The sequence below is a fragment of the Nomascus leucogenys genome, chromosome 12, assembly GCF_006542625.1.
Source record: "Nomascus leucogenys isolate Asia chromosome 12, Asia_NLE_v1, whole genome shotgun sequence".
NCBI classification, from domain to species: domain Eukaryota; kingdom Metazoa; phylum Chordata; class Mammalia; order Primates; family Hylobatidae; genus Nomascus; species Nomascus leucogenys.
In genome coordinates, this window is record NC_044392.1 from 14,689,763 (window position 1) to 14,708,148 (window position 18,386).

The window sequence follows — 18,386 nt, forward strand, 5'->3', positions numbered from 1 at the left end:
AGCTTGAAAGGAGGCTTTAATTTGTGTATTTTCCCCTTCAGGGAAACTTTTATGGATTTCTTTATTAAGTAACTGGCTTAGAAGATAGAATAGTCTCCCTAGGTTTTAGAATGTAATTAAGAAAAATTCAGCCCAAGGGAACCATGTGTTAAAATTCTGTGATACCATCTTAGTTGTACCAGCTTTAGTGTAGGTTCCTTAAGGGTGAACCTGAGTAGTAGATGCATATATCCTTTAACCATTAATTTGTTGGAGACTAATAAGCTACATAGTTTCTTTGCCATTATTTCAGCAAAGCAGAAGTAATATAGTTTTGTCAGATCTTCTTTTTTTTTTTTTGAAACGGAGTCTCACGCTGTCTCCCAGTCTGGAGTGCAATGGCGTGATCTCAGTTCACTGCAACCTCTGCCTCCTAGGTTCAAGCGATTCTCCTGTCTCAGCCTCCTGAGTAGCTAGGACTACAGGCACATGCCACCACACCCAGCTAATTTTTATATTTTTAGTAGAGATGGGGTTTCACCATGTTGGCCAGGCTGGTCTTGAACTCCTGACCTCAGGTGATCTGCCCGCCTCGGCCTCCCTAAATGCTGGGATTACAGGTGTGAGCCACCGTGCCTGGTCAGACTTTATATCTGTTAGGCTTTCAGGAATGTTTTGAAAAGCAGAGGATTTAGAAATAGTTGTTAACAGTTTTTTTTTAAAGTCCTTAAGTTATTTCATAGGGGTGTTACCAAGGTGATTTTTGTTTAAATGACCCAGGAACATTTAAGTTCTACCTTTAACCAGTAAGAGAAAGTGATACTTTGTGACTAGCTCAGTCTTTGGTCTTTTATATTAAAGAACATTACTTGCTGTAACTGATTGAGAAGGACCCCTCGATTGAGGCGCTTCCATTTTCTACACATGGCTTCCAAGGTCACCTGAGGAAAGTGGAGGGTGGGCCATTCCTAGAAATGGATTAATCACTTCCACTCATATTCCATTGCGAGAACTGAGTTTCAGGGCCATGCCTAACTACTGGAGGGCTGGGAATGTCATGTGGCCTGTGCCCAGGAGGAAGGTGAATCATGCTTGATCAACATCTAACTAGTCCCTGCCACAGGACTCAAACCCCAATGTAGTCCTTAGCTTAGAACCATACAGAAATCCATTTATTTTGGTTATAGACAGCCTGGATCCATAGCCTCCTTTTTTTCCTTCTAGACCCACAGAGTTTTGAGTTATAACAATTTTGAATGCAAGTAAAGGCCTTTTTCCCAAGCACAGATAGGAGATCTGGAAAAGCTTTTCTGCGGCCTGTGGCAGAGGTAGTCTCTGGGAACCCCAAGAAAGGCAGCTTGGTACGAGAGAGAGAGAGAGAGAGAGAGACAGAGAGACAGAGAGACAGAAACTGATTCCATTTGGGAGAAAGTTCGGGAAGAAAACAAGAGTCTCTGCCTGGTGATCCTGAGAATTATTGCGGGTCTATCCAGGACCACCAAAATTCACCTCTGTGAATCTGTGAGAACCATAGCATTACTGGGCTTGGGGAACCTTCTAAGCAGATAAGGCTGTAGTGACCAGAAACTTAGATTGGAACACCCAAGTCCCATCAAATACCTGGAAAATCTTCCCAAGAATAACAGATGCAAACAAGCCCACACTGCAAAGACTACAATATATATTTAACTCTTCAATGCCCAGACACTGACAATATCCACAAGCATTAAGACCATCCAGGAAAACACGACATCACCAAACAAACAAAGTAAGGCACCAGGGACCAATCCTGGAGAGATAGAGATACATGACCTTTCAGACAGAGAATTCAAAATACCTGTTTTGAGGAAGTTCAGAGAAATACAGGATAACACAGATAAGAAAATCAGAATCCTCTCAGGTAACTTCAGCAAAGAAATGGAAATAATTAAAAAGAACCAAGCTGAAATTTTGGAGTTGAAAAATGCAGTTGATATACTGAAGAATGCATGAGTCCTTTAATAGCAGAACTGATTTAGCAGAAGAAAGAATTTATTTATTTATTTATTTTTTGAGATGGAGTCTTGCTCTGTTGCCCAGGCTGTAGTGCAGTGGCGTAATGGCTCTCTGCAACCTCTGCCTCCCAGGTTCAAGCGATTCTCCTGGCTCAGCCTCCCAAGTAGCTGGGATTACAGGTGTGCCCCACCACACCTGGCTAATTTTTTTGTTTTTTAGTAGAGACGGGGTTTCACCGTGTCAGCCAGGATGGTCTCAATCTCCTGACCTCGTGATCCACCTGCCTCGGCTTACCAAAGTGTTAGGTTTACAGGCATGAGCCACAGCGCCTGGCCCCAGAAGAAAGAATTAGTGAGCTTGAAGACAGGCTATTTGAAAATACACAGCCAGAGGAGACAAAAGAAGAAAAAGATAAAAAGGAATAAAAAGCATGCCTACAAGATCTAGAAAATAGCCTCCAAAGGGCAAATCTAAGAGTTTTGGCCTTAAAGAGGAGGTAGAGAGATAGGGGTAGAAAGTTTATTGAAATGAATAACAACAGAGAACTTTCCAAACTTAGAGAAAGATTTCTGTATTCAAGTATAAGGTTCTAGAATGCCAAGCAGATTTAGCCCAAAGAAGACTATCTCAAGGCATTTAATAATCAAACTTCTAAAGGTAAAAGATGAAGGATCCTAAAAGCAGTAAGAGAAAAAACACAAATAACATACAATGGAGCTTCAATATGTCTGGGACCAGACTTTTCAGTGGAAACCCCTTACAGGCCAAGAGAGAGTGGCATGACATATTTAAAGTGCTGAAGGAAAAAACTTTTACCCTAGAATAGTATATCTGTTGAAAATATTCTTCAAACATGAAGGAGAAATAACGACTTTACAAGACAGAGAAGCCGAGTAATTTCATCAACACCAGACCTGTCCCACACAAACACTAAAGGGAGTTCTTCAGTCTGAAAGAAAAGGATGTTAACGAGCAATAAGAAATCATCTGAAGGTACAAAACTGGTAATAGTAAGTACACAGAAAAACACAGAATACTGTATTAATAACAATAATTATGTGTATAAATGACTCATCATGAAAAGATGAATTGATCAAGAATAATAACTAACAACTTTTCTAGACATAGACAGTATGGTATTAGGTTGTTGCAAAAGTAATTGTGGTTTTGGACTGTGAATTTTAAATCATTGTAACTAGGCTCAAACACATCTTTATTAATCAAAATAGGAACCACTACAATCAACACATTTTTGCCAATGAGAAATGTTTGTTCTTGTTGTGTAAAAATCCATGCTTTGGGATTTGACGAACTCTTGGAAAGAATGTTCTGCATCCTGCTGGTCATGGAAATGTTTTCTCTGCAAAACGTTGTTGAGATGCTTGAAGAAGTGGTAGTTGGTTGGTGAGAGGTTAGGTGAATATGGCAGGAGGGAAAACTTTGTAGCCCAATTCGTTCACCTGTTGAAGCTTGGTTGTGTGATGTGCAGTTGGGTGTTGTTGTGGAGAACTGGGTCCTTTTTGTTGACCAATGCTGGCATCAGGAGTTGCAGTTTTTGGTGCATCTCATTGAGATTGCTGAGCATACTTCTCAGATGTTATGCTTTCACTGGGGTTCAGGAAGCTGTAGTGGATCAGACTGACAGCAGACCACCAAACGGTGACCGTGACCTTTATTTGATGCAAGTTTGGCTTTGGGAAGTGCTTTGGAGCTTCTTCTCAGTCCAGCCACTGAGCTGGTTGTCACAGGTTGTCGTATAAAGTCCACTTTTCCTTGCATGTCACCATGTGATTGAGGAATGGCTCCTTGTTCTGTAGAATACGAGAAGATGACACTTCAAAATGATGATTTTTTTGATTTTCACTCAGCTCATGAGGCATCCACTTAACGAGCTTTTTCACCTTTTCGATCTGCTTCAAATGCCGAATGACTGTAGGATGGTCGATGTTGACTTCTTCAGCAACTTGTTGTGTAGTTCTAAGAGGATCACCTTCGATGATTGCTCACAATTGGTCGTTGTGAACTTCCGATGTTCGGCCACTACACTCCTCACCTTCAAGGCTCGCCTCCTTTGCAAAACTTCTTGAACCACCACTGCACTGTACAGTTGTTAGCAGTTCCTATCCAAATGCATTGTTGATGTCGTGAGTTGTCTCCTTTGCTTTACGACCCATTTTGAACTTATTCAAAAATCGCTCAAATTTGCTTTTTATCTAACTTCATTCCCATAGTCTAAGACATAAACAGCAAGTAAATAAGTCTCTAGCCAAAAAACATAAAACAAAAAATGCACATTAAAATGATACATAATATAATGACATTTATTTAAGAATTTATTCCAAGACCGGGCACAGTGGTTCACACCTGTAATCCCAGCACTTTGGGAAGCTGAGGTGGGTGGATCACCAGAGTTCAGGAGTTTGAGACCAGCATGACCAACATGGCGAAACCTTGTCTCTACTAAAAATACAAAATTAGCCAGGCATGGTGGTGCACACCTGTAATCCCAGCTACTTGGGGGGCTGAGGCAGAAGAATCGCTTGAACCCAGGAGGCGGAGGTTGCAGTAAGCCGAGATCGCGCCATTGCACTCCAGACTGGGCAACAACAGCAAAAGTCTGTCTCAAAAAAAAAAAAAAAAAGAAAAAGAGAATGTATTCCAATATCAGATGACAGATTCCAACCATGCAAACACCGCAATTACGTTTGTACCAACCTAATAGTACTGGAAGTCTTAACTATGGTAATGAGACAAGAAAAAGAAATAAAGGGTATCCAAATTGGAAAAGAAGTCAAATTATCCTTGTTTGCAGATGATGTGATCTTATATTTGGCAAAAGCTTAAAGACTTCACCAAAAAACTATTAGAACTGATAAATTCAGTAAAGTTGCCGGTTCCAAAGTCAACACACAGAGATCAGTAGTGTTTCTGTATGCCAACAGTGAACATTATCTGAAAAAAATCAAGAAAGTAACCCCATTTACAATAGCTGCAAATAAAATACCTAGGAATTAACCAAAGAGATGAAAGATCTCTCTAATGGAGAGATCTTTAAACACTGATGCAAGAAATTGAAGAGAACATTAAAAAAATGAAAAGATATTTCATGTTCATGGATTGGAAAAATCACTATTAAAATGTCCATAGTACCCAAAGCAATCTAAAGATTCAATACAATCCATATTCAAAATGCCAATGACATTCTCCACAGAAATAGAAAAAACAATTCTAAAATTTATGTGGAACCACAGAGGACTCAGAATAGCCAAAGCTATCTTCAACATAAAGAAGAAAACTGGAGAAACCACATTTCCTGACTTGAAATGATACTAAAAAGCTATGGTAACCAAAACAGCATGGTACTGACATAAAAACAAACATAGACCAATGGAACAGAATAGAGAAACCATTAATAAATCCATACATTTACAGTGAACTGGTTTTTGACAGAGGTGCCAAGAACATACTTTGGTAAAAGGACAGTCTGTACAATAAATGGTTCTTGGAAAACTGGAAATCTATATGCAGGTATCTACATGCAGAAGAGTGAAACTAGATCCCTATCTCTTCCCATATACAAAAATCAAATAAAAATGTATTAAATATTTAAATCTTAAACTTCAAACTCTGAAACTACTAAAAGAAAACTTTGGGGAAACTTGCTAGGACATTGGTTTGGGCAAAAATTTCTTGAGCAATAAATACCCCACATGCAGAGGCAGCCAAAGCAAAACTGGATCAAGGGGATCTTTTCTCACTTCCTTTTGTGTGTGTTTTTTAGGATTTTATTTTGGTTGCTATGGAGATTACATGTAACATACTAAATTTATAACAGTCTAGTTTGAAATGGTACCAGTTTAACTTCAGTAGTATACAAAAACTGTATTCCTGTATAGCTCCATTTCCTTGATATGTTGTTTTTGTGGCAGATTACATCTTTATTCATTGTGTGCTAAACATCATAGATTTATAATTTTTTTAATGCTTTTGTCTTTTAAGTCATATAGGGAAAAAAAGTGGAGCTAAAAAACAAAAATAGAACAATACTGGCTGTGTTATTTGTCCATATAGTTACCTTTGCTGGGGATCTTTATTTATTTATTTTTTTTGGATCTTCATTTTTTCAGATGGCTTTAAAGTTTCTGTTTAGTGTCCTTTCATTTCAACTTGAAGATGCCTTTTAGGATTTGATGTAGAACATATGTAGTGGTGATGGACTCTGTCTGCTTTTTTTTCTTAATCAAAATGCCTCGATTTCTCTTTTTCTCTTTTTTTTTTTGAGCTGGAGTCTTGCTCTGTTTCCCAGGCTGGAGTGTAGTGGTGCGATCTTGGCTCACTGCAATGTTGACCTCCTGGGCTCAAGCAATTTTCTTGCCTCATCCTCCTGAGCAGCTGGGACCACAGGCGCATGTCACCATGACCGGCTAACTTTTGTGTGTTTTGCAGAGACAGGGTTTTGCCATGTTGCCCAGGCTGATCTCAAACTCCTGGGCTCAAGCGACCTGCCTGCTTTGGCCTCCCAGAGTGTTGGGATTACAGGCATGAGCCACTGCACCCAGCTTTTATTTTTTCCTCATTTTTGAAGGACAGTTATGCTCAAGATAGAATTCTGTATGTCATCCTACTCACTTCTGGACTCCACAGTTCTGATGAGATATGAGCTGTTCGTCTGATTGAGGATCTCCTGTATTTGACAAGTTGCTTTTCTCTTGCTGCTTTGAATATTCTTTCTTTGCCATTGGCTTTGACAGTTTGGTTATCATGTGTCTCCATATGAACCTTTTTGAATTTAGCCTGCTTAAAAGTCACGGAGCTTCTTGGATGTGTAGATTTGTATCTGTCATCACATTTGGGAAGTTTTGGTATGTTATTTTTTCTTTTTTTTTTTTTTTTTGAGACAGAGTCTCGTTCTGTTACCCAGGCTGGAGTGCAGTGGCAGGATCTTGGCTCGCTGCAACCTCCGCCTCTTGGGTTCAAGTGATAACTGTGCCTCAGCCTCCCGAGTAGCTGGAACTACAGGTATGCACCACCACGCCAGCTGATTTTTGTATTTTTATTAGAGATGGGGTTTCACGGTGTTGGCCAGGCTGGTCTCAAACTCCTAACCTCATGATCTGCCCACCTTGGCCTCTCAAAGTGCTGGGATTACAGGTGTGAGCCATGGCGCCCGGCCTCTTCACATGTTCTTACTGCCCCCTTCTCTTCTAGAATTCCCATATTCATATATTGTTTCACCTTTTTTTTTTTTTTTTTTTGTGACAGAGTGTTGCTCTGTCACCCAGGCTGGAGTGCAATGGTGTGATTTCTGCTCACTGCAACCTCCGCCTCCCAGGTTCACACGATTCTTGTGCCTCAGCCTCCCAAGTAGCTGGGATTACAGGCACGTGCCATCGCACCCAGCTAATTTTTGTATTTTTAGTAGAGATGGGATTTTGCCATGTTGGCCAGGCTGGCCTTGAACTCCTGACCTCAAATGATCCGCCCACCTCAGCCTCCCAAAGTTCTGGGATTACAGGCATGAGCCACCGTGCCTGGCTATTTTCAATGTTTTAATCTTGATGCTGCTTAGTGGGTATGTTCAATTTGTGAAAATTCATTGAGTTCTATGCTTAGGTATGTGTACTTTTCTAAAATGAGTAATGTACTTCAGTAAAAGTTAAAAATCCTAGCTTAAAAGTTCAGATTTCATATTTAATTTATATTTCCTTTCCTTTGCCAGGTTTTGATTTGAAGAGACTTGCATTAAGAAGGGGTGTGATCCTCTCTTTCTTTTCTCCTCTCCTCTGTTTTCTGGTTTCTTTCCTTTGGTGTCTTCTGGGAGGGAATAGGGAAATTGAAAAGTATATGTGTTTCTCTTAATTGGTACTGATCAAATTCTTTCTTGATTGTTCTTTCTCTGGCTAAGACGGATTATTCATCCATACGGTGTAGCAGGCATCCAAATGCTGGTTCTCCCGTGCAGCTGGTTGTAAGTTTTTTTGGGATAGGATCTCTCCCTCTCCACATTGCCTTCATAGAGGATATCCACTTTAGCTTGATGTCTTCCAAGGCCTCCTCACTTCTCTCTACCTAGAGCTTCTTGCTGTGCTTGTCACCTTTGTGAGTGACCAACTCTCTTTAATGGGTTACTAGCATTAGTCCAAACTCTGCTTCCTTCCCTGGTTTCTCCTTGATCCATGGGTACTGTTTCATCCTTGACATGCCAAATAGTGCAAATACAAGCTGTTCCCTTGCTACCTTCTGTTTTTGCATTAAGTTCTATTTCCTGTTCCCCCTGTCTCACTGCTCAGTCCTACTACAGTTAGGTGCCTGGACACATCAATTGTTTGATTCAGTGCCTCAATATCCTCCTTTATCCTTTTATTCACTTACCACTATGTTTTGAAATTGTCTTTTTCTTCTTTTCAGGTATTTTTCTTCACCAACTTGACTCTTCTTTTTATGTTTGGGCATTTGTAAATCATGTTTTGGATAGTCACCACCAACCAATATTAGTACTTTCCCATTTTTTTGAACTCACTAATCACAATATATAACTGTACAGAATTTGTTTTTTTCAAGCTGGGCGCGGTGGCTCACGCCTGTAATCCCAGCACTTTGGGAGGCCGAGGCAGGTGGATCACGAGGTCAGGAGATCGAGACCATCCTGGCTAACATGGTGAAACCCCATCTCTACTAAAAATACAAAAAATTAGCCGGGCATGGTGGCGGGCACCTGTAGTCCCAGCTACTCGGGAGGCTGAGGCAGGAGAATGGTGTGAACCTGGGAGGTGGAACTTGGAGTGAGTCGAGATCACGCCACTGCACTCCAGCCTGGGCGACAGCACAAGACTCCGTCTCAAAAAAAAAAAAAAAAAGAATTTGTTTTTTTCTTTTTCTTTTTTTTTTTTTTTAATCTTAGAGAACTGGAAATTTCCTCCTTTTTTGCCCCTTGTGGCTTTTAGTATTGCTATGGTGCCAGTTACTTGAAGCTTGTTTTTCAAATGGCAGGTGACATGGGGTCAGTTTTTTTTTTTATTTTTATTTTTGAGACGGAGTCTCGCCCTGTTGCCCAGGCTGGAGTGCAGTGGCATGATCTTGGTTCACTGCAACCTCCGCCTTCTGGGTTCAAGCAATTCTCTGTCTTAGCCTCCCGAGTAAGCTGGGGTTACAGGTACCCGCCACCATGCCTGGCTAATTTTTGTATTTTTAGTAGAGACAGGGTTTCATCATCTTGGCCAGGCTGGTCTTGAACTCCTGACCTCATGATCCTCCTGCCTCAGACTCCCAAAGTGCTGGGATTACAGGTATGAGCTACTGCACCCGGCCCAGTTATTCTGTAATGGTTCTTGTCTCTGTACTGTCTAGATCAGTTTGATGTGTTACTTATCTGTATTTGTTATAGCTTCCTTCATTGACACATAATGGATATATCTCATTGGGCTGATTTTTTTCAAAAGTTTCTTATTTATTATAATACTCCTGATTAGGTGGGTGTTGGCTTAAAAATGTCTACATGTTGATGATATTATTGGACACTGCTTACTGAATGAGGAGAAAGAGGCATTGGAGTGGAATGGGAAGGTTCTGTCAATGTTTCATATTGCCTGTATTTTTTTTTTTTTTTTTTTTTTTTTTTTTGAGACGGAGTCTTGCTCTGTCCCCCAGGGTGGAGTGCAGTGGCACGATCTCGGCTCACTGCAAGCTCCGCCTCCCAGGTTCAAGCCATTCTCCTGCCTCAGCCTCCCAAGTAGCTGGGACTACAGGCGCCCGCCAACACGCCCGGCTAATTTTTTGTATTTTTTGTATTTTTAGTAGAGACGGGGTTTCACCGTGTTAGCCTGGATGGTCTCGATCTCCTGACCTCGTGATCCGCCCGCCTCGGCCTCCCAAAGTGCTGGGATTACAGGCTTGAGCCACCGCGCCCGGCTGGCCTGTATTTTTTCATAGTACCTTTATACTTTTTCTTTGCAAACCTGTATTTAGCTCCTCTTACAGGCATATAAAGAAAGCCCTAATATTAATTTTAGCATTAATTGAATGTTAGAGGTATTTCTGACTTTGTATGCCAGGTAAAGTCTACCATTTAATGATGTTTTTTAAACTAAAATATGCTTTTCTTTATTGGATATAGGAAGGGTATGAATAAAAGGATAAACATAAATAAACTTAACTAAGAAGTGTACTCATTATGAATACTATATCCTGTCAAAATGTCTGTCATCCCATGACCCTTCTCACCTATTTTTCCTTTGGCATTTTAATAATCAATGTCCTGTGTCCTTTACAGCATACCCAGCTTTTACTAAAAAATATGATTCTGGTTTTAGCTATGGAGGGGGAAGTATAATATGTTGGCACTTTTAAACTGTAGTGAATGCTGTAGAGATGTTTAATATAAAGTTTTTATACTTCAGAGGAGATATTAAAGACTCATGTTTTACTCTTTTTCTCTTTGAAGGATGTAGTAACTGGACTTAGTCCCCTGCTCTTCAGGAAACTCAGTAATCCTGACATATTTTCATCCACTGGAAAAGTTAAACTTCAGCGACAACTGAGTCAGGATGATTGTAAGTTATGGAGAGGAAACCTGGCCAGCTCTCTGTCGGGTAAATATCTGATCTTGTTGCTTTAAGAAATGTGGGACCATGTGGTCAATATTTAAGGGTATATTAATTGAATTGGCATCTTGACAGTTTCTTCTCTGGTAGTAGTCTTGTGTAGAACATTTATGGTAAGGCTGTCTTCCTCTCCTTACTTCTTCCTCATGGAATCTCTGATTGCTAACCTGCAGGACCTGATAGGTATTTCTTGGTTGATCACCACTACTGATCACTCTCTCTTATTCTGATTTTTGCTCTCTGCTCATTTCTGTAAACTTTACATTCTTTGCTTCTGTAGATTTTCTTTTTTTCTTCATTCTCAAAACCTAAAGCTCATAGTGGCCTCTACCTCCTTCAAAGAAAAGACTTAAAAAATTCAGGGGAAAAAAATTATACGAAGAAGTCACAGTACAAAAGGAAGCAATTACATTGTACATTGTGGCATAATTCTTTTCTTTTCTTTTTTTTTTTTTTTTTGAGATGGAGTCTTGCTCTGTAGCCTAGGCTGGAGTGCAATGGTGCGATCTCGGCTCACTGCAAGCTCCGCCTCCCGGGTTCATGCCATTCTCCTGCCTCAGCCTCCCGAGTAGCTGGGAATACAGGCATCCGCCACCACGCCCGGCTAATTTTTTGTATTTTTAGTCGAGATGGGGTTTCACTGTGTTAGCCAGGATGGTCTTGATCTCCTGACCTTGTGATCTGCCCGCCTCAGCCTCCCATAGTGCTGGGATTAGAGGCGTGAGCCACCATGCCCAGCCTCTTATATTTAAATTTTTATTTTTGCTGGTCATATATTTAGTTACATAGAGCCATTTCTTGTTTGGTTTTTCATAACATTCTCCTCTTTTTTTTAAAAGGATGTGATTATCTTTTCTTTTTTTTTTTTGAGACACAGTCTCACTTTACTGCCCAGGCTGGAGTTTAGTGGCATGATGTCTGCTCACTGCAACCTCTACCTCCCAGGTTCAAGCGATTCTCTTGCTTCAGCCTCCTGAGTAGCTGGGATCACAGGTGCGCACCACCATGCCTGGCTAGTTTTTTTATTTTTAGTAGAGACAAGGTTTCACCATGTTGGCCAGGCTGCTCTTGAACTCCTCACTTCAGGTGATCCACCAGCCTTGGCTTCCCAAAGTACTGGGATTACAGACGGGAGGTGAGCCACCATGCCTAGCTGGGATGTGATTATCTTCTGATTGTCATGAGTAAATTAGATTTTTGATTTAAAAATGTGGCTGGGTGTGGTGGCTCACGCCTGTAATCGCAGCACTTTGGGAGACTGAGGCAGGCAGATCACCTGAGGTCAGGAGTTCAACACCAGCCTGGCCAACATGGCAAAACCCCGTCTCTACTAAAAATACAAAGATTAGCCGGGCATGGTGGTATGTGCCTGTGATCCCAGCCACTCCGGAGGCTGAGGCACAAGGATCGCTTGAACCTGGGAGGTGGAGGCTGAGCGAGCATCATTACACTCCAGCCTGGGCAACAGAGCGAAACTCTGTCTCCAAAACAAAGCAAAACAAAAAAAAGTAAAGTTTTCTTACCTGGATCAACTCTTTCTTTTGAGCACCTAACAACCAGAGTATTCAGTGTTTTGTTCTAAAATGCTAAATCCCTTTTATCCTGTGAGGTAATTGCATGGCTACTGGGTACATTGTTGAAATGTGGTTGTGTGTGACTGTTCTTTTTATGGAATTTTCCATTTATCTGATTTCAGCCTGTGTCTTACTTTATGACTTTTGGGGTGCTTTTCATTTCTGAGTGCTCAGTCTAAGAGTTTGCAGGGCAGATGATACCTCACTTTTTTTTGAGACAGGGCCTCCTCTGTCACCCAGGCTGGAGTATAGTGGTGTGATCTCAGCTCACTGCAACCTCTGCCTTCTGGGCTCAAGTGATCCTCCCACCTCAGTCTCTTAAGTAGGTAGGACTGCAGGTGTGCACCACCACACCCAGCTAATTTTTGTATTTTTAGTAAAGAGGGGGTTTCACCATGTTGCCCAGGCTGGTCTTGAACTCCTGAGCTCAAGCAGTCCTGCCTCGACCTCACAAAGAGCTGGGATTATACACCTGAGCCACCAGGCCAGGCCAGATACTCCACTTAATTGCAATCCCCTCCATGCTTACTATAGCTTATACCTTTCTTTGCGCAGTTGCATTGGTTATAATCCACCTATCTGCTTTAGATTTCCCCACAGTTTTTTTACCCCCTCATTATCAGTGTCTGTCCGTTTCTGTCATTATGGCCTTTGTTTGCTTACTTTTGATTTTTATTTATTTATTTATTTTTGACGGAGTCTTACTCTGTCACCAGGCTGGAATGCAGTGGCGCGATCTCGACTCACTGCAACCTCTGCCTCCCTGGTTCAAGCGATTCTCCTGCCTCAGCCTCCCGAGTAGCTGGGACTACAGGTGCCATGCCACTACACCCAGCTAATTTTTGTATTTTTAGTAGAGACGGGGTTTTACTATGTTGGTCAGAATGGTCTCAATCTCTTGACCTCGTGATCCGCCTGCCTCGGCCTCCCAAAGTGCTGGGATTACAGGCGGGAGCCACTACGCCCTGCCCAGGTTACTTCTTTTGTCTCATTTTTATGGTGTTTCCTGGAGGACAAAAGATAAAAGCATATGCTTGGTCTGCCATCTTTAACTGAGAATGTTTTATGCAATAGCATCTTGAATTATTATAAGAATAGTAATTAGAATTTTTAAGAGGTTTTCTTTTTTTCTGTGTTATTTATTTACTAAAGAGCTGCTTGTTATTCTGTTTGTTTATGTTGTTCCTTCTGTTTTGTTTATTTTCCTCAAGTTCTTGGCAGTCTGCGGTATGCTTCAGTCTTTACTGGTGTATACTCAGATAGGTTTCTTCTACAGTGTGTAAGCTTCTTTCCCAACAGGCCTTTATTTTGAAGACAGAGATGATAGTAATCTTTGTGTAAATAGGATAAGTTAAGCTGACTTTCCTTTAGAATTAATCGGTGAGAAGTAGGCAGGTCATCTGGAGAAATGCACATTTGCAGAGTGAAGGAAAGAAGGCAGGCAGGCTCTACTCTGGGCTTATGGAAGTTTTGAGCAGAACACCGTCATCATCATCATTTTTTTTTTTTTATGGAGGGCTTTATGGAAAGACTTTCCAGTAAAAGGTACATTTGAGACTTGAAAACTTAACTAGATTTTAAAAATATATTGTAATTTTCTAGTAAAACATGCTAGTTATAAAAAATGTCACTACAAAACCATGCATTATGTCAAAGTGAAGTCTTTCCTTTTTTAAAAAAAATTTTTGAGACAGCTTCTCATTCTGTTTCCCAGGCTAAAGTGCAGTGACATGACCATGGCTCACTGAAGCCTTGACCACCTGAGCTCAGGTGATCCTCCCCCCTTCTCCTCAGCCTCCTGAGTATCTAGGACCACAGGCACACACCACCATGCCTGGCTAATTTTTTTTTTTTTTTCCTGAGATGAGGTCTTGCTATGTAGCCGAGGCTGGTCTTGAACTCTTGGGCTCAAGTGATCCTCCTGCTTCGGCCTCCCAAAATTCTGGGATTACATATGTGAGCCACAACACCTGTTCTGAAGTCTTTCTTAATTTTTACTTTCTTCTGTGTCTTAATTTTCTTCTACGGTTAGCTTTGCTAAATTGTTCTCCAAATGAATAGTATCATATTTTGTTGGCAGCAAAAACAAAAATATCCCCCAAGCCCTTTCTTCACATCTTTACTACATTGGGTATTTTCATGACTAAGATTTTGCCAGGCACAGGAAGGGTTTTCAAGTAAGTTGAGTGATCATGGTAAAGCCAGGGGAAAGTGCAGGGCATAATATTGAAGTTGAGTGAGTGAGTAAGTGTGGAAAAGAGTCGAAGGAGATGAGACCAGAAAGATAATCTGGATTTATGGAGGGTCTTTTTAATATGCCAAAATGTCTGGCATAATATCTTCAAATAGTAAGGAGCCATCAGAGGCTTTTAAGGAAGGAAATGACATGAACACATTTTTGTTGGTTAGATCACAAGCAAAAGTGTGAAGAATGGTGGGAAGAAGGGGAGAAATGAGACCTTCACTTCATTTATAAAGTCATTGCAGGCCTGGCGCGGTGGCTCATGCCTGTAATCCCAGCACTATGGGAGGCCAAGGCAGGCACATCACCTGAGGTCAGGAGTTGGAGACCCGCCTGGCTAACATGGCAAAACCCCATCTCTACTAAAAATACAAAACATCAGCCAGGTGTGGTGGCGCATGCCTGTAGTCCCAGCTACTCAGGAGGCTGAGGCAGGAGAATCGCTTGAGCCTGGGAGGCAGAGGTTGAAGTGAGCTGTGATCACACCACTACACTCCAGCCTGGGTGACAGTGAGTGGCACTCTGTCTCAAAAAAAACAAAAAACGAAAATCATTGGAATTCTCTGTACTCGGTCTTTATAAGTGACTCTCTTTCACTGAGATTAAGCCAGACAGTAAACCTGAACTGAGCACATGGAGTCTAGTGAGAGCAGAATAGGTTCATTGTTTGCCTGCTGGAAACTTGCATCTCTAATGTTACACTGAGTTAACGAGAAACTATGTAGGCTAGAAGGGATTGGAAAACTCCTAGACTGCTAGTTTGGGTGTTAGAGTGGGAGGCTGGCATGTGGTGAATATTATAGAGAACATAAAATAGTTAATCCATTTCAGTGTTCCACTTGCCATTATCGTCACTACCAAGACAGTCACAATTTTTAATGGATAGTTGGAAATTTTAATAGATTCTAAAATGGATGTGAACAATTTTACTTTGTATCGGTATGATTTTATCCACTTGGTATCACTGTGTTTGTATTTTTTCATTCATTTATCAATAAATAATTACATGTATATTTTCCAAACCTTGTATTTGAAGGTAAGCAGCTGCTCCCTTTGTCCAGCAGTGTACATAGCAGTGTGGGACAGGTGACTTGGCAGTCATCAGGAGAAGCATCAAACCTGGTTCGAATGAGAAACCAGTCCCTTGGACAATCTGCACCTTCTCTTACTGCTGGCCTGGTAAGTGTTCATAAAGGTGGCGTTTTGCTCTATAAAAAATCCATAATTGTCATTTGTCATTGCAACATCTATTCTTTTTCCTTTTTAGGATTTGGAGAATTCAGTTTCCCAAAATGAAATATGGAAGAGAATGAATTTATTGTTATGTGTTTTAGAGATAGGGTCTTGCTTTGTTGCCCAGGCTGACTTCGAACTCCTTGGCTGTAGTATTCCTATTGCCTCAGCCTTCCAAGTAGCAGGGACTACAGGTACACGTCATGGAATCAGGCTAAGAATGAAAATTTTTTTTTCTTTTTTTTTTTTTTTTTGAGTCGGATTTTTGCTCTTATCACCCAGGCTGGAGTGCACTGGTGTGATCTCAGCTGCCTCTTGGGTTCAAGCAATTCTTCTGCCTCAGCCTCCTGAGTAGCTGGGATTACAGGTGTGCGTCACCACCCCTGGCTAATTTTTTTGTATTATTAGTAGAGATGGGGTTTCACTGTGTTGGCTAGGCTGGTCTTGAACTCCTGACTTTAAGTGATCCACCCGCCTCGGCCTCCCAAAGTGCTGGGATTACAGGTGTGGGCCACCACTCCCGGCCTTAAGAATGAAATTTTAATTGAGTCTTTTTTTTTTTTTTTTTTTTTTTAGATGGAGTCTCACTCTGTTGCCCAGGCTGTAGTGCAATCTCGGCTCACTGCAACCTCTGTCTCCCAGGTTCAAGCGATTCTCCTGCCTCAGCCTCCCAAGTAGCTGGGATTACAGGCACCCGCCACCATACCCCGCTAGTTTTTGTGTTTTTAGTAGAGACGGGGTTTCACCATGTTGGCCAGGCTGGTCTCAAACTCCTGACCTCATGATCCGCCCACCTCGGCCTCACAAAGTGTTGGGATTACAGGCTTGAGCCACTGTGCCTGGCCCAATTAAGTCTATTTTGATTGCCCTCTCATGCTGTCAGTGTCACTGGTACTAATCATATAGTGAGGGTCAAGAAAAAGATTCTATAAAGTTGTAACTTCAATGAGTAAATTTTTCGGGGAAAGAACATTCTTTTTATAGAAATGATTCTAAATCTGGTACAGTTGTGCTGTTTTGGTTTACAGCTCTGTGGTATACATATTTAGTACATGAGGATAGCGAACATGTTTGGCACATCATGGGTACTTAAGTATATATATAAGAATGAGGGCCGGGTGCAGTGGCTTACGTCTCTAATTCCTGCACTCTGAGAGTCTGAGGCAGGAGGATCGCTTGAGCCCAGGAGTTCAAGACTAGCTTGGGCAACATAGTGAGACCTTGTCTATACAAATAATAATAATCATAAAAAAAAATTAGCCGAGGATGGTGGGGTGTGCCTGTAGTCCCAGCTACTCAGAAGGCTGAGGTGGGATAATCACTTGAGCCTGAGCAGTTGAAGCTGTAGTGATCTGTGATTGTGCCACCACACTCTGGCGACAGAGTGAGACCTTGTCTGAAAAAAAAAAAAAAAAAAAAAAAGCCTTTTGTTTGTCTAGGCTTTGTGTGATAGGCAGGGCCTTACAAAATTAAAGCTGTGTAGCCTGGGCAGGTTGCTTTGTTTCTGTCTGTTGTTACAAATTACACCCTTTTACCCTCAAACTTGCTTTTGTACCAAAGGCACCCACTGGCTTTCTGCTCATCTCACACTGTTCCCTCTATCCTTAGGTCTAGGCACCTACTAATTTGTAGGGTACAATAACAGAAACTTGTTACTGTTAAAGTCTCATCTACACTCGAAGATATAAGCCTTTTGGGTCAACATATGTGGAGCAGAAAGTTTTGTCCATTTGTTCAATATGGGAAGCGGGAGTAGCAGGGAGGATGTCTTCGTGTAGCAGGTGGGAGGCTAATTTTTGGATCATAGGATATCCTGATAATACCGAAGTTTGTGATTCTCAGGCCACAGAGAGAATCAGGATCATTTGTGAAAATTCCCACCTCCTTAATTTTTTATTTTGAAATTTTCAAATCTGCAGAAAAATAGACAGAATGGTACAGTGAACACCCATGTAAGTTTTACCTAGATTGACTAATTTGTACATTTTGCCATATTTGTTTTTTCTGTGTGTATGTATGTGTTTTTTCCTGAAGCATTTCAAAGCAAGTCACAGACTAATTACGATACCCCATCCTTAAGTATTTCTCCTAAGGTGAAGGATACTCTCCTAAATAACTAAAAATTTTTTTTTTTTTTGAGACCGAGTCTCGCTCTCTTGCCCAGGCTGGAGTGTAGTGGTGTAATCTTGGCTCACTGCAACCTCTGTCTCCTGGGTTCAAGTGATTCTCCTGTCTCAGCCTCCCAAGTAGCTGGGATTACAGGTGCGCACCACCACACCTGGCTAATTTTTGTATTTTTAGTAGAGACGGGGTTTCACCATGTTGGCCAGGCTGGTCTCGAACTCCTGACCTCAAGTGATCCACCTGCCTCGGCCTCTCAAAGTGCTGGGATTACAGGCGTGAGCCACCGCACCCGGCCACATCATTTTAATAGTAACATCTAATAATGTGAAGATCATATTGAGATTTTCCTACTTGGTCCCAACATGTCTATTAAAGCCTCGCCTACTTCCCTTTTAACCTCTGGAACCTAAAACAAACAAACAAGCAAGCAAAAATGGATGAGTGTACCCTCCTAGAGATTTTGATCCAGATGTCTGAGGTTAGTCACAAGCATCTGTATTTTCTTTTCTTTCTTTCTTTTTTTTTTTTTTGAGACAGGTTCTCCCTCTGTTTTTTTTTTTTTTTTTTTTTTTTGAGATGGAGTCTTGCTCTGTCCCCCAGGCTGGAGTGCAGTGGCGCGATCTCAGCTCACTGCAAGCT

General features: G+C 41.3%; 1 protein-coding gene across 8 annotated transcripts in view; it reads left to right on the forward strand.

Moving 5' to 3' along the window:
- Positions 1-18,386, forward strand: part of MAST2 (microtubule associated serine/threonine kinase 2) — a 229,155-nt gene that overhangs the window by 13,533 nt on the left and 197,236 nt on the right. For all 8 annotated transcript variants that reach the window (XM_030823812.1, XM_030823814.1, XM_030823815.1 and 5 more), the window contains exons 2-3: positions 10,415-10,562; positions 15,427-15,569. In XM_030823812.1, the coding sequence (XP_030679672.1) occupies positions 10,415-10,562; positions 15,427-15,569 (291 nt within the window). The remainder of the gene's footprint in view (positions 1-10,414; positions 10,563-15,426; positions 15,570-18,386) is intronic.